At 35.4% G+C, this 15773-nt stretch overlaps 1 protein-coding gene across 4 annotated transcripts in view; it reads right to left on the reverse strand.

The window, feature by feature from the left end:
* The window catches only part of Ccdc146 (coiled-coil domain containing 146), a 140191-nt gene that overhangs the window by 105252 nt on the left and 19166 nt on the right, over positions 1-15773 (reverse strand). For all 4 annotated transcript variants that reach the window (XM_046464099.2, XM_046464101.2, XM_046464100.2 and 1 more), the window contains exon 2: positions 4115-4292. In XM_046464099.2, the coding sequence (XP_046320055.1) occupies positions 4115-4282 (168 nt within the window). In that variant the 5' untranslated portion in view covers positions 4283-4292. The remainder of the gene's footprint in view (positions 1-4114; positions 4293-15773) is intronic.

Genomic DNA, 15773 nt, shown 5'->3' on the forward strand with positions numbered 1-15773 from the left:
AAACAAATCGTCCTAAATTCTCCTGTGGTTTTCATTTTTGCTTTTTTAAGCCAAAAATAAATCACCTTTTGTGATTCATTTTTGGCTTAAAAAAACATGATTATATAATTTTTACTCTTAGCATAAATTTGCTAGAAATAAATAAGCTTAAGTTGTGATGTTTTATTTCTTGTTATGATTTCTGCCTAAATTGGTATTGAGATCTCTCTGCCGAGAGTAGCCATGAGCCACAACAGCCACTATTTAGAAGAGACCTGACCTGGGGAGCAAGATGTAGGGAGGAAGTTAGACATGGGTGTGTCAGTTAAATGAGACACTAATGAAGAGGTGAAACAAATACATGAAACAGAAGAAATGTATTACATATACCAGAGAGTTTAGGGATGGTAATGGAGGGTGCCTGATGAGAAGTCTGGAGGAGCTCAACCAACATATAGGAGCAAATAAGAGAGGACCTATCTGTGCCTTAATTAAGGTTCATGGGCCTTATCCCTTAGATATTCCTGCAGGGGTTGTGAATTGTCTGGTTTAAAGAAAACACATGTGAAGAGGGGAGGAATTTACTTATAATGTTCTGGTGTTGACCATTAAGTTTTATCATGGTTAGCAGCTGTGTGTTAGGTTTGGGACCAGTGAGATGAGGAACAAGTGGGCTGTATCTCAACCACATGGGGAGGGGATGATTTAACAAGGTCATAAGGGACTGGAATTCAAACAACTTATGACAGACTTGAAAATGGATGATCATAAGTACATTGTTAAAAACTCTTCGGTAGCAATGTTAAATTAATTTATGACAAAAGTTTAGCCTTAGTATTAACAGAATTATTAAGGATAGAAATTTTATTGCAAATTGGACACATGATGTGTTTTAGCAGAAACAGAGAGCCATGATCATGTATAAGTACATGGTTTTAAATATGTAAAAGTACACATAGAAATTGATATAAATTTGTGTAGATGCAAATATTCATGTACCTGTTTCTAACTCTGTCCACTTAGAGGGCCTAGAATCAATGACATACCAGTAGTAATGACCATAACCAGCATTAGGATCTTAGTTTTCAAATATTATTCTTCACTAAAGAAACTACAGATTCTCCAAGAAATGGCTGATTTGAATGCTGGAGCAAAGAAGATACAAAAAGAGCCTAAAACACATTCTTGTACCCAAAAGTAAGGAATTGCACAAGGAATTATGACAGCAGTTTCAAAGGACAAATGAGCCTACCTGAAGACATGCATACTGGCCAAATCAGGAATAATTAAAGAATAAAAATGGATAATAGCAATAAGGGACTATAACCCACTAAATAAAATAAAAATCCATAAGTCCATACTGCTAAATAGTCAGATATATAAATTGGAAAGTGAAAAAATTCTTCCTTAGAGTAGGAAGCCACCTAAAACAATTGTAGAAGGAGCTGAAGGTAGTGGCTTGCTTCTGTAGTCCCAGCACTTGGAAGGCTGGGGTGGAGGATCTCTCAATAACAGGGCTTGAGACCAGCCCAGGAAACACACTGAGACCCATCTCAATAATGACAACAAAACATTTGGGCTGGGGATGTGGCTCAGTGCTAGAATTCTTGCCAAATATGGGTTTGATTCTCTGCACTGGGAAAAAAAAATTCACCATTTGGCAAGAATCATCAATAGACGCCAACCTAATAAGTAAAAAGATTTTGGGTAATATACATCCATAATCTCAGATACCTCCCCATTAAGTGTTTATTAGTTTCAAACATAAAAATAATGGTAATAAATAGAGAAGAAACTTGGAAGTCACCACCTTAAGCCAAGTGATAGAGGTTAACAAGAATAGTAATGGAACAAATCAACATCCTGTGTCTGCTATGAGATACAGGAGAAGAAAATAACATGTCTGATGATCCTGCCCAAAATACATACTTTAATCTGATGATAAGAACATCAGACAAATCTAAATTGAAAGAATTTCTACATAATAACTGGCCTCTACTGTTTAACAGTGTCAATATTATGAACATTTAAAAAATTCTAAAGAGCTATTCCAGATTAAAGGAGACTAAAGAGGTGACTATTGAATGCAGTGTCTAATATGGGAGTTTCTTTTGATATAAAGAACATACTGAGCTGGGCACGGTGGCATACGCCTGTAGTCCCATAGGCTCAGGAGGCTGAGGTAGGAGGATTGTGAGTTCAAAGCCAGCCTCAGCAAAAGCAAGGTACTAAGCAACTCAGTGAGACCCTGTCTCTAAATAAAATACAAAATAGGGCTGAGGATGTGGCTCAGTGGTTGAGTGCCACTGAGTTCAATCCCCAGTACCCACGCCCCCCACCAAAAAAAAAAAAAGAACATTGAGATCTGTATAAGGTCTGTAGGTTAGATAACAGTATTGTAGCAATATTGATTTTTTATATAATTGCACTATGGAAAAGAATGAACTTATTTTTAGAAGACACAATGGTGTATTTAGTTATAAAAGGGCATCTTCAAAGGGAGGGAAAATTGACAACGAAAGAAGAAAAAAAAAGGATAAAGTAAATGCAGTAAGATGTTAACATTGGGGATTTGAATGAAGTACCGTAGGAATTCTTTGTACTATCTTGCAATTTCTGTATGGCTGAAATTATGTCAGAATAAGAGAATAAAAACTATAGAAAAAGTAAACAATTTACTAATTTAGATCCTACACACACACACACACACACACACACACACCCCACTATCATTTTTTAAATTACTTTTTCATTGCATTTTATTCCCCTTTGGCTTTTGCTTCCTGGTTTTGAATAAACTGCATTACTGCTTTAAGAATTCTTAAGCTTATTTTTACTGTGCTTGTAAATCTCTTGTCCTGTTGTTAAGGTTTAGATCTGAATTATGTTTATTAATTATGTTTATGAATTATGTTTATTAATTTGGTCTCCAGTGCAGCAGCATCCCCAAAAGGTTCATGTTTTGAAGATTTGGTCCCCAATGCAGCAGTATTCAGAGGTAGGACTTTTAGGAAGTGACTGTATCATCAAGGTGCTAACTCTATCAATGTATTAATCCATTGATGATTTCATAGCTGAATTGACTATTAGAATGTGGGCTTGAAAAGAAGTAGGTCACACTGAGGGCATGCCTTTGAAGGGTAATTTTGTCCCTGAACCCTTTCTCTTTGTCTGCTTTCTGGCTACCATTAGGTGAGCAGCTCTATTCCACTATCCCTCCCCACTATGATACTATGCCTCTTTACAGGCCCGTAGCCAACCATGAACTGAAACCCATGAAACTGAGCCAAAATAAATCTTTATTCCTTTAGGGTGTGCATGTCAGGCATTTTGTCACAGTGACAGAAAGCTAATGCAAAATACTTAAAGTTAATAGTCAGGAATTCAGATGTCCTCTAAACAACTTCTTCTTTTTCTTTTTTTTTTTTTTTAATCATAGCTCACAGGCATGACGAAATTAACAGTTCTCTATGTGTTCAGTTAATTTTTTTAAATCCAACTCTTCTCATACATGGGTATTTCCTTTCGCTTTACAAAAATCAGAAAATAAGAATATGTAATTGGTCATACCCACCTTTTTGCTTCTTTGCAGATAGGAAGCAGATGTCAGTGTTCTACTTCAGTAACTACATTTAATCAGGTTAATAATTTTCTATTATTTTATGACAAGATCTTTTATCTTCATTGCATGAAAGTAAATTTTATATATAATTAAATATTTTTATTTCATGTATCAATCTATAAAATGTACTTAACCAACTACATATATGAAAAATACTTTTTGTGCTTTATAAATATCAAATCCTATACTACTGCACTAGTCCAGAACTATATGACAAGCTCTTCAGATGAAAAATCAGGACCCATTTTGTTTTAGAGAACTTCAAACTGTATACATTGTCTATAGGATATATGTAATAAAAAATTTTGATGAGGGGCTGAGAGAATAGCTCAGTGTTTGAGCACTTGAATAGTGTGCTGAAGACCCTAGGTTTAATCTCCAGGATACACACACACACACACACACACAAAACAAAACAAAACAAAAAAACCTTTTTTTTTTACTTCATCTGAATTTTTAAGTAGATGATGATTCAGATTGTATTATAGTAATAATTATGCAAAGGGAATATACCTCATTCAGACAAATGAAAGCTGGAGTTTCAGACAAATCCACGAACCGCTCATCTTGAATGTTAATTGTGGGCACTATGGCATAGGTGAGGTCTTTTTGAACTTTTTCATCCTCCTCTTCCTCTTCCTCTTCCTCTTCTTTTTCTGTGTCTGTGGAACTATCTCCCATTTTCTCAACTCTGAAATAAAATCATTCCATATTCAGTTATTTATAAGTTTCTTTGCTTATTAAGTAAAATTAATGAAAAATAGTAAAATTAGCTAAACTCAAGTGGAACAAGCTTTTTTAAAACTACATTTTAATTATATGAAGTAATGGAATAAGCTGGTCTTTAATGAAACTGCAAATCAGAAAAGCTAGCTATAATCTTGTTAACTATAAAAGGCTGCTCTGTTACAAAGATTCTTTTTCTTTATTCTTTTTTTTTTTTCCTACAGTGCTAGAGATTGAACTCAGGGCTTTGAACATGCTAATATTCTACCACTGAGCTGTGCTCCCAACCTCAGATACGTTCTATTATTATAGTAAAATCCATAATTCTAATTTTTAAAAATCAGCTATTGTCACATTGATTGAAAAATAAAATATATAACTAGAACATAAGCTCCATGAGGGAAGAAACTAGGTTTCTGAGTTTACTGAACACTCAGTTACTATTATTAAATGAATAAATAGATATAACATTTACCCTTAAAACAGAATACAAAATTAATTCCAATTATTTTGAAAAAATATAAACCAATAGACAGGCTGAGATGTGGGAATGAGAACGTTGAGGCTAGGCAGAAACAGGCTCTTGAGCCACGTCTAGGGAAGGAAGGAAGAGAGCCAATCCCATTCAGCAACATTTGTACTGGTGGCAGGGCTGGTGGGTATCTGATGTCAGGCAGTAGACTCTCTGCTCCACATTTACGCATACAAACAAAAGAATTCCAATAAGAATGCAAGTTCATTCCATCCTAGACATTCTTGAAACATGTTGGCAGGGACCTTTCCAGCTATCCCATTGGGTTAATTACATTTTACTTTCTGATACCACTGTAATCACCTGTGCATACTTTTGTGGCCACCCTTAAAGTACTGTATTATAATTTACTATTTTTCATTTGTCTTTCTAAATGAATTATTTACAACAGAAATTATATTTATTTTTCCATGGAGCTTCAACACCTGGCAAATAACTCACAGGAATGTGTGCAAAAAACACATTGATGGGACAAACAAGGTTGGCTACTCTTCCGATGACCAAATAATATTGCCAACTGCAAAAAATTTCCTTGATTTTTCAGAAATAAAATGCTAAACCAATGAAGTAACAATGATTGCTTCAATTTATTAGAAAGTTAGTCCACAAGTAAAGTTTCAGAGGAGAAAAACTGAAGTTCTTGTGTGATTGCTGTGCACAATTGCTATTGACAGCTTTGAAAATTTTCCTTCCCCAAATAATATTGGCAGGCTACTTACATAATTTGCAGGGCCCAGGGCAAAAAAGGAAATATGGGGCTCCCTGATAAAAAACAAGGGAAATGTAATATGAAAATTACCAAAATGTAAAATTTTCCTTTAAAAATATTACCCATGAAATGTAATAGGGGTGCTAGTGAGACACAACAACCCAAACTTACAAATCAGCAGAAAACACTTTTGGTGTCATAATTTTCTATAATAAAATGAATAATAATGATATTTTGATTAATCATAAGATTTTTCTGGCTCACTTTTCTGCAAATTCATTTAGTATTTCCCCATTAATACTTTTTGCAACTTCATTTTCAGTTGACCTAATTGAAAGTGATGTCAGTTGCTCTTGGGAAATACAAGATAACCAACAATTTTTGGCAATTTTTAATTTTGAAAAGACTTTTCCTTGCAGATGCATCTGTTGCTGGAATTATTAAGAGAATTTACAGGCTGTGACAGTATTTGGATAAATTTCTGATAATCATTTCAAAATTCATAACACTTAGAGCTGGTAAGTCCCATAGAACAATTTTTCTAAAATAAGAGTCAGTTTCATGTGTGAACTTCTTTTTAAATGTAAATTTATTCAATATTCATTTTAATGTTTCCTGTGACATCCCATGTAACTTGTGGAGGTTATGCAAGAATCTATATATGGCTTTATGCTTAGTATCTACACCAAAACACTCCCTATGCATTCTATTGGTATACATTCAATGACAAAGTAAAAATAAAATTCTTGGTTTAGTCAAAGCTTCACATGAAAAGTGTTTCTTTCTTTCTTTTTTTTTTGTCAAATGCAATGCCATTTAAATTTCATTTTTATTTCTAAGCATGGATACATGGATATTTGATTTGTAATGCTGTAGCCGTTTTCAAAACTGATGATTTTTAAACTATGATGAATTCTTAGGAACTCCCTGATATGCTTTATTGCATCCTCCATGTGTTTGCTTTTATTTTGTGATAATTTACTTAAAAAATATTTTGCCTGAGTGCCAGAAGTTCCTGCCCTTAATGTACAATGCCACATGGACAAGTTCTGGGAACCTGCCTCCCACGTTGGGTCCCAGAGCTGTCCTCATAAAAAGCATGAACATGATGGTTGGAGCTTCCCCTACTACTTCTGCTGACACTGCTGCTTCTGCTGCCATTACTGTCATCATTGCCACTAATTTGGACCCAGCCATTTCCAGTTTTTTGCTATTATAAAAGTGTTGCAAAGCATATCTATTTACCTTAAAATGCATTTTAAAGTCTCCTGGAACCTTGATAATTAAAATTAACTTTGAAAGCCAAGGTTGAGGTAATCAAAGCACTGTACCTTTAAATATGGTACAGCTTACCTGGCCAACAAAATATGGTTACTATATTGAATTTGGACAAATTTCTCAATTTGCTGAAGTTTTCAATTTCTATTGTCTTGAAACATTCTAAATATTTAGAACAGGTATAGCATTTTACATAGTGAAACAACTAAAAGACACTTTAACAGGGTTCTGATAGACATTATCAGACAAACTTTGGCCCTTAGAATAAAATATTTAGGCATAAATTTAACCAAAGACATGAAAGGGCTGTACATTGAGAACTATTTTTAAAAAACAGTGATGAAAGAAATTATGAAAACATAAATAAAAAGAAAGAAATCTCATGTTCATGGATCACAAGAATTAATAGTTAAAGTATCCACACTACCCAAAGTAATCTACAGATTCAGTGCAATCCCTGTCAAAATTCCAATGCACTTTTTCCAAGAAATAGAAGAAAAATCCTAAAATTCTTCTGGAATCATAAAAGATCCTGACTAACCAAAGCAACCCTGAGCAAGAAGAAAAAAGCTGGAAGCATCATACTTCCTGATTTCAAATTACAGTACAAATCTATAGCAATCAAAATAATATGGTAGTGGCATGCACTTAGGCATAACTTTAAACATTTAAATATTAAAAACATTTTTAACATAGACCAATGGAACATAACAAAGAGCTCAGAGATGAACCTATGTATATACAGGCAACCAATATTCAAGAAGGACACCAAGATTTCAAAATGACAAAGGAGAATCTCATCAATCAATTGTGTTGGGGAAACTGGATATCCATGTGCCAGAGAACAAAACTATACCACTATCTATACTATTAATAAAAATTAACTCAAATGGATTAAATGTTTAAAAGAATTGGAAAAAAACACAGAGAACAGCAGCAACAAAAAAAAAACGGATTAAATATTTAAGATCTGAAACTATAGAGCTCCTAGAAGAGAACACAGGGGAAGAGTTCCTTGATGTTGGTCTTGGCAATGAGTTTTTGGATAGGACACCAAAGCACAAGCAACAACAGAAAAAATAAACAAGTGGGATTACATCAGACTAAAAAGTTTCTGCACAGCAAAGGAAATAACCAATAAAATGAAATAGCAACTTGTGAAATGAGAAAAGATTTGCAAACCATATATCCAATAAGGCATTAATATCCAAAATATACCAGGAATTTATAAAACTGAATAGCAAAACAGAGAAAAGCAAAAGCAAAATGTGATTGAAAAACTAGACAGAGGATCTGAACAGATATTTTTTCAAGATGTAGACATGGCCAATGGATACAAGAACAGATGCTCAACACCACAAGTTATTTTGGAAATGAAAACCACAATGAGTTATAGACTCACATCTATTAGGATGGCTACTTAATACAATACAAAAACAAAAGATAAGTATTGAAGATTATATGAAAGGAAGGGGATTCTTGTACACTGTTGGTAGCAATGTAAATCGGTGAAGATGTTATGGAAAACAGTATGGAGGTGTCTCAAAAAAATTAAAAATGAAAGTGCTTTATGATCCAGAAATATTACTTCTGGGTACACAGCCAAAAGAATTGGAATAAAGATTTTAAAGATTTATCAGCATTCCCATGTTCAATGCAGTGCTATTCACAGTAGCCAAGTTATAGCATCAACTCAATGTCTTAACAGGTGAGTAATAAAGAAAATGTGGTATTTTTACATAATGGAACACTATTCAACCTCTAAAAAGAGGGGATTCTGGCATTTATAACATCATGCATAAAGCAGAGGTTATGTGAAGTCAAATACAAATACTATATCATCTCATGAGTGGAATCTAAAATGGTCACACTCATAGAATAGGATGGTGGTTGCCAGTACTTGTGACAGGGAGAAATTGAGAAGTGGTGGTTGAAGGGAATGGTTATGCAAGATAAATACATCCTGGAAATCAACTATTTATCATAGTGTCCATGGTTAACAATACTGCATAACTATACCTACAATAACAACAATAATAAAAAGGCCAGGCGGAAACCTTGGAAGACAATAAATGTACTCGTGTCATTAGTAATGATGATGGTTTCATGGGTCTATTCTTATGCCCAAACTCATTGACGTGTGCCCATGAAATATGTACAGCTTAGTGTGTGTGTGGTACTGGAGACTGAACCCAGGATGCTCTACCACTGAGCCACATCCCCAGTCCTTTTTGTTTATTTCCTGACAGGATCTTACTAAGTTCCCAGACTGGCCTCAAATTTACAATCTTCCTGTTTCCGTCTCCCAAGTTGCTGGGATTACAGGCATGTGCATCCATACCTGGCTATGTATAGCTTTTCAATAAAAAATTAGAGCTTTATAGTTATACATAGTTGTTGGGTTTATGTACAACTTTTAATATGTCAATCATACTTCAGTAGAGTGGTTAAAAGAAAGAAAGAAAGTAAGAGTGAGTGGGAAAGTAAGAAAACATAATAGAGACAAATATAAAAGTCTCTGTTAAGACCTAAATCACTAATTAAGCTAATTAAATAATAGGAAGGAAAAGAATTAAGTGGATAACAAAGTTTAATGGGTAAAACAGAAAATATTCAAGGATTAGTTAAGATAGGATTGCAAAATCCATTGTATTAATATTACCATGCTGCAGGCAATATGATTGACAGCTATAAATAAACAAATGGGAAAAAATACATTTTCAGGCTACAGTGATATAAACTAGAAAATGTTTATAAAATGCCTTGAATTCTTGGTGTGGGAAAAACTACACAGCTATCAGGTGTAGTGATTCTAGAGACTTATATGTCCAGAATACATAAATCAATGAAGCAAATGTCTATTAAAGACCAAGAATCTACAAATATGCAAACAACTTATCATCTGAAGAAGAATCAAGGCAGGGAAATAACTAGTTTTGTCATTCAAGTTAAGGTAAAATAAGCCCATAGAAAAAGCAATGTTCTTAGGCAGGTAGATAAAGCTAACAAACAAACAAACAACAACAACAACAACAACAACAAAAAACCCAATCAGTTGCAGCCTGGAATTTAGACTTTCATCTGGGGGTCTTGGAAGCCATCACTTTTTTTTTTTTCAGAGAGGAGTTAACCTGTGTTGTAAAGATACTGGTGACACCAAGAGGAATGGGTTGGAAAGAATGTGAATCTGGAGGTAAGGAGACAGTGTAGAGGCTGGGAACCAACCACTGTGCTGTAAGAGAAAGATCCTGTGGTGAGTAAGACCAGACAAGGGCCCTGGCCTCAGGGAGCTTGCAGACTGGTGGAAATTAATCAAGAATCAGAAACATAAACTTCAAAAATTTATAACTGAAATAGGTGCCAGGAAGGCTTGGACTGGAGAGGCCAGTAGCCATGCAGGATGCACTTGCAGGGGGTGCCACTGCTGGAAGACTCTAGGATGAGCCCTGAGTTGAGACAATGCTGCAGGAGTCTGAAAAGAGAACATGGTTTGATAAGGCCTTCCAGAAAGTGGAGGACATGAACCAAGCTTCCACATACATGCTTTTGTTTTTAAGTTGGACACAATATATTTATTTATGTGGAGCTGAGGCAGGTGCTCTACCACGGAGCTATTGCCCCAGCCCACACACATGCTTTTGATACACACAGAAGCAAAAGGCCAGCGAAGGAGAAAGGGAGCTAACTATCAAGGTTTGGTCCCATCTAGCTCCCCTATTCTTCACACTTCATCTAGGGGTTAAGATAAAAGCCAAAGTAGGAAGCTTCCCACAGAATAATTGAGCAATAGGCATTACGGGGAAGGCCTTGTTTTGTAAGACACACCACTACTTCCTCTTCTTTAAAACTAAACATGGACAATCATCATTTTGTTTTGATTTTGAACTCCAAAGATTTTTCTTGACAGTTTCGAGGAGTATGTACAAAAAACAAATAACACATGCCCCAGAAAACAGGTCAGGATACACAAACAATGTGACTTTCTTACGGTGAGATGGCAATGCTCCAAGAAAGATGTTGTAAGAAACCACAGTCTTTCGATATCACTTGTCGCTGGACAAGAACACATTTTGCTCATTTTAGAAACAACAAAGTATAATTTAAAAGTTAAATGTGTTCTGTTTCTCTCCTATGTCTACATGCAACCTGATCATTCATCATTGTAATTTAATTCTTCTAACTTCCCTGGAAATAGGATTGCATGTGAATCCCAGCAGCCCACTTCTATAGAAGGTTAGCTGCGTGACTGTTTCTACAGTGATTCAGAGTCAAACCTCTTGGAGGAAGGAAGAACTCTAGGACATTTCAATTTATTTATTTATTTATATATTTTGTTTCAGTTTCCTAATATATTTTTAAAGACAGAAATGTTGGAACAGGATTTCAAAAAATGTTTAACAAATGCATCTCAATCCTGTCAGTATATGGTTTGTGTTCTTATGTATATTTTTCTTATGTAACATTAAAAGGCTCCATTGAAGGCCTATTTTAAGAGCACTCTGGTCCACAATATGATAGGCTTAGAATATTGGACAACCAATCTGACATGAGGCATGCCTCAGATCCACTCAATGGACAAAAATAGCAGATACTACCAACTTGGCAGTCCTAAATGCAACAGATAAATGTACTGCATTTATTCATATCTAGATACTTTGTTCTAAGACTAATTCTTACTATAGGAAGACAAAATTAGGCTTGAAACATTTTTGAAGATATAGATACATGTGTTAAAAAAGAGATGCTAAAATGTTTTCTCAAAGATCTGATAAACCAAACCACAACTTCTTTTCTGTTCAAAAAAGAAAAGAAAATATCCTCTCAAAAAATGGTTTTGTAAAAAGCAAAACTATTCAGGCACAGGTTAAAAAAAGAAAGAAAGAAAACTCTAGCAGTAGGTATGTAAAGATAAAATTTGTCTCATTATTGAAATGTTCAAGTAACAATCTGGGTAAGACCACCTTTAATTAAACACACACACACACACACACACACACGAGAAAGGAAAACTCTGATAAGAAGCTCTAAGTGCACATGTAGCCATTAAATGTTTACATGTATTAAACAGTTCAATCCTAAATTATGTGCATGTACAACCAATGAGGAATCTGTTACTTGCCCACAACCATGGAGAGCCCAAAGCTCTATAACAGGTTAAACCCCCTCCCTGGAAGGGAAGCATGCTCAGTGCACTTGATCCTGGTTCTTCTATGCACTGTCCTCTTGCCTCCCTGTGCCCACTCCCACTGTGTCCCAAGCACAGATCCAAGAAAAGTTCACCTTCTTTTCAAAGGTTATGTATTTTTCCATTTTTTCTTTGAAACCTACATAGCCAAAACAAGCTCTGAATTAGTCATTTCTGAGTAGACATAATATATTGTTGGGTTATGACAGAGAAGCACCATACATGTGGCAGAATTGTCATAGAAACAGATATGATTTTGTCTCTAACGTATATTCCTGATGACCCTTATCAACATGAAGGCATTCCTGCCCAGTGGTGACCTGCTGTGTACCTATTAACAGTGTTATATAGTTCTTACAATTTAAACAAAGCTTTCCTTCATATTATTTCACATAATCCTAACAACAAACATATACCACAAGAATTATCTCCATTTTGTAGATGAGAAAACTGAAATCAAAAAGGGTGAAGGATGTACCCAAGATCATGCAACAATAAATAGAAGTATTTATTCAAACTATGTCTCAAATCCCTTGCTTTTTTACATTCTATTACCTTTAAGACTCTCTCTTGGGTCTTAGCTAAAGAGCAAGGGTAAAGGCAGGCTGATGGAATCCAAAACCTGTCACTGAAACAGTACAGGGTTGGGACTCCTTTAGCAAAGAGCAAGCCAACATAGTGTAAATCAATCAAATACAAATTAATTCTGGTAGAGCAGTGATGATTAGGCAGCCATGAGGTGGTTAAGAGTGAGCTGAGCAAAACAATGGACCACAGAGCTTGTTGCTATAGTTACAAACAAAAGGAAAGGCTTCACATATACACAGTGTGGCAAGAAACACTGGTTTCATATCTGCAATAATTTACAGTCCTTCTGCAAGTCCCGTCAGGCTTCAGAAATTCAGAGTGCCTGAAAGGCCCTATCAGTTCCCTTAAAAGTTTCCACATAATTTAGTAGTGAGCAGAGGCTAAGAGTTCCAAATCCTGTAGGAGGTTTGGAATGCCCAAGTAGGTCTGCAGCTGACACTCTTCCAGGTCTGTGAAGCAGAGATTCTACAAGTTTGAGAGCAATTTAGAATCAAATGTAGGCCACTCCTCAATCTTGGTATGAAGATAACACATTTGAAAAACTCCACCATCCTTTTTGCTTGAATTTTTAAAAATAATACCAGAAAGTACACTTACAATGTTATAATAATAGTCTATATATCTTTTTTAGCAAGAAAAATGGATTTAATTATTTACATACCATGGGAGTTGACTAAGAAATATGACTCCTGGTGGTAGTTAGGATTTACATCTTATATACCATTTTAATGGGGCCTGGCGGGGGCAAAAGGGCATTTTTGAGAGAACAAATCACTTTTAGGAAAAATCAGCGGAACTTTAGGAAGATAAATGGGAGATCTCATAGTTTTTTTCCTTTATTTTTAATTGGTTCTTTTAGTTATACATAGCATTGAGATTCATTTTTACATAATTATAAAAGCATGGAATATAATTTGCTCCAATTCAGTCCTCAGTACTTTCCCTTTCCCTTCCCTCCTCTCTACCCCTGTTCCTTTTCCTCTATACTGGGTTCTGCTATTTACTAATAATTTTTTTGTTGGTTATTTTTAGTTAGGGTCTTGAGGATATACATAATGGTGTGATTCACTGTGGTATATTTATATATGTACATAAGAAGATTAGGTCAGATTCGTTCCACTGTTCTTCCCTTATCATATCATCCCTCCTACCTCTCCCTGCATCCCTTTGTCTACTCCACTGATCTTTCTTCTATTTTGATGGAATTTTCTAATTAAGAAATTACTTTGCAAACCTGATCCTTCAGCTCTCCTTTTCTCTTCCTCATTACCTGGTTAGGGGGGATGTTATACCTAGATGGGTCTGTTTCCTTAGCAAAGAACTTCAGGAAATATGAATGATCACTGCTTCCCAGCTGCAGCAGCCAGGTTCTTCTCCAGGTTTCTACCTTTTTCCACCTCCTCCTCTGACTTCATCTGAGAGTGGAATTAGTGGCTTTAACTTAGTTTACCAGGATGGCAGCATGGGGTAATAAAAATGACTATTTTGGGGGGGGGTGGATATCAGGGACTGAACCCATGAGTATTTAACCACTGAGCCACATCCTCAGCCCTTTTTATTTTTTAATTTTGAGACAGGGTCTCACTAAGTTGCTTAGGGTATTGCTAAATTGCTGAGGCTGTCTTTGAATTTGTGATCTTCCTACCTCAGCCTTCCAAGTTGCTGGGATTACAGTCATGCACCACTGTTCATGCCCTGAAATGACTATTTTGAAGTTCAGTGATACAGCCTGCAAACTCATTTCTCCCCTTACTGTGTGATCCTGGGCAAGATATTCATCCTCTGAATGGCTATTTCCTAAACCATAAGATGATTTAAGAGTTGTAAAGATTAAATGGGACAATGCACATGATGTCTCAGTGCAGAGCCCAGTTTACACTCCTCAATAAAATGTTAGCTCCCTCCCACCACTGCCTCATTCTTTTGCTTTCATATATAATGTTCTTTATCTTATTTTGATGGGGAACAAATAAACAGAAGTCAGTCTGGAGCTGGAACAAAGATTTCACTAATAGGTAAGCTAGAAATGATAATTGGTTCTCTCCAGTATAAATTTGTCCATTTGTCCTTGGAAGTCCTGATCTTCAAATCCCACTGTAAAATATTTAAATGTAGGATAAGAAAGACTGGAGAGGACATTGAGTTTTTGAGAAAGGGAGCAACACATTTTTTTCTTAAAAGAATGCACATCAACTTTGAATCAGGGGAAGAGCCACCTTAGATAATAAGATGTTTCCTCTTCGTTTTCCACGTGTACAAATTTTACAGTCCCCTGATTTGGTTGTATAAGTATTTCCTTATCTCACCTGAAATCATAGGCTATTTAATGACCCCAATTTAGGTCTCATCCTAATAGGAGGATAGGAACAAGAAATCAGGAATTGAATTTAAAAAAAAACAGCTTTATTGAGATATAATTTATGTACAATAAAAGTCAAGATTTTAAGTATATAATTTGATGAGTTTTTTTTTTTTTTACAAATGTTGCCATCACTATCACAAACATTTCCATTGCTTTAAAAAGTTTGTGTTCCTTTACAGTCTGTCTCCCATCCCACTCCCTTCTACTCCTGTCCCTCCTCTTCATCCCAGGAACTTGAGAACCACCAATAGTTTTGCATTTTCTTAAAGTTCAAATAAATAGAATCTGTGATGAAGTGAATGTTTGTGTCTCCCAAAATTCATATGTTAATATAAAATCTTAATGTGATGTAAAAGATGGGGGCCTTTTAAGGGTAATATGGGTGGAGCCTTCATGAATGGGATTGGTGGCCTTAAGAAGAGGCCCGAGAGCCATTTGGCTTTCTTTCTGCCATGTGAGGATACAATGAGAGGTTGGCAGTCTGAAATCTGCAAGAGGGTCCCCACCTGAACCTGACTATGATGGCACTCTCATCTTGGACCGCTAACTTCCAGACTGTGAGAAATAAATTTCTGTTGTTTATAAGTCATCCAGTCTATGGTACTTTGTTATAGCAGCCTAAACTAAAACAGAATCATAATGTCTGACTTCTACCACCTAGTGTACCTTGAGATTTGCCTACATTGTTGTGATTATCAATATTTAATTCTTTCTATTGCTGAGTTCAATTCCATTGTACACCAATGTCACAATTTATTTTCCATTTGACAGTTGATTGACATTTGATTTGTT

This window comes from Marmota monax, unplaced genomic scaffold (genome assembly GCF_021218885.2).
Source record: "Marmota monax isolate L192 unplaced genomic scaffold, Marmota_monax_Labrador192_F-V1.1 WCK01_AAM20220418_F8-fsc00065, whole genome shotgun sequence".
Classification (NCBI taxonomy): Eukaryota; Metazoa; Chordata; class Mammalia; order Rodentia; family Sciuridae; genus Marmota; species Marmota monax.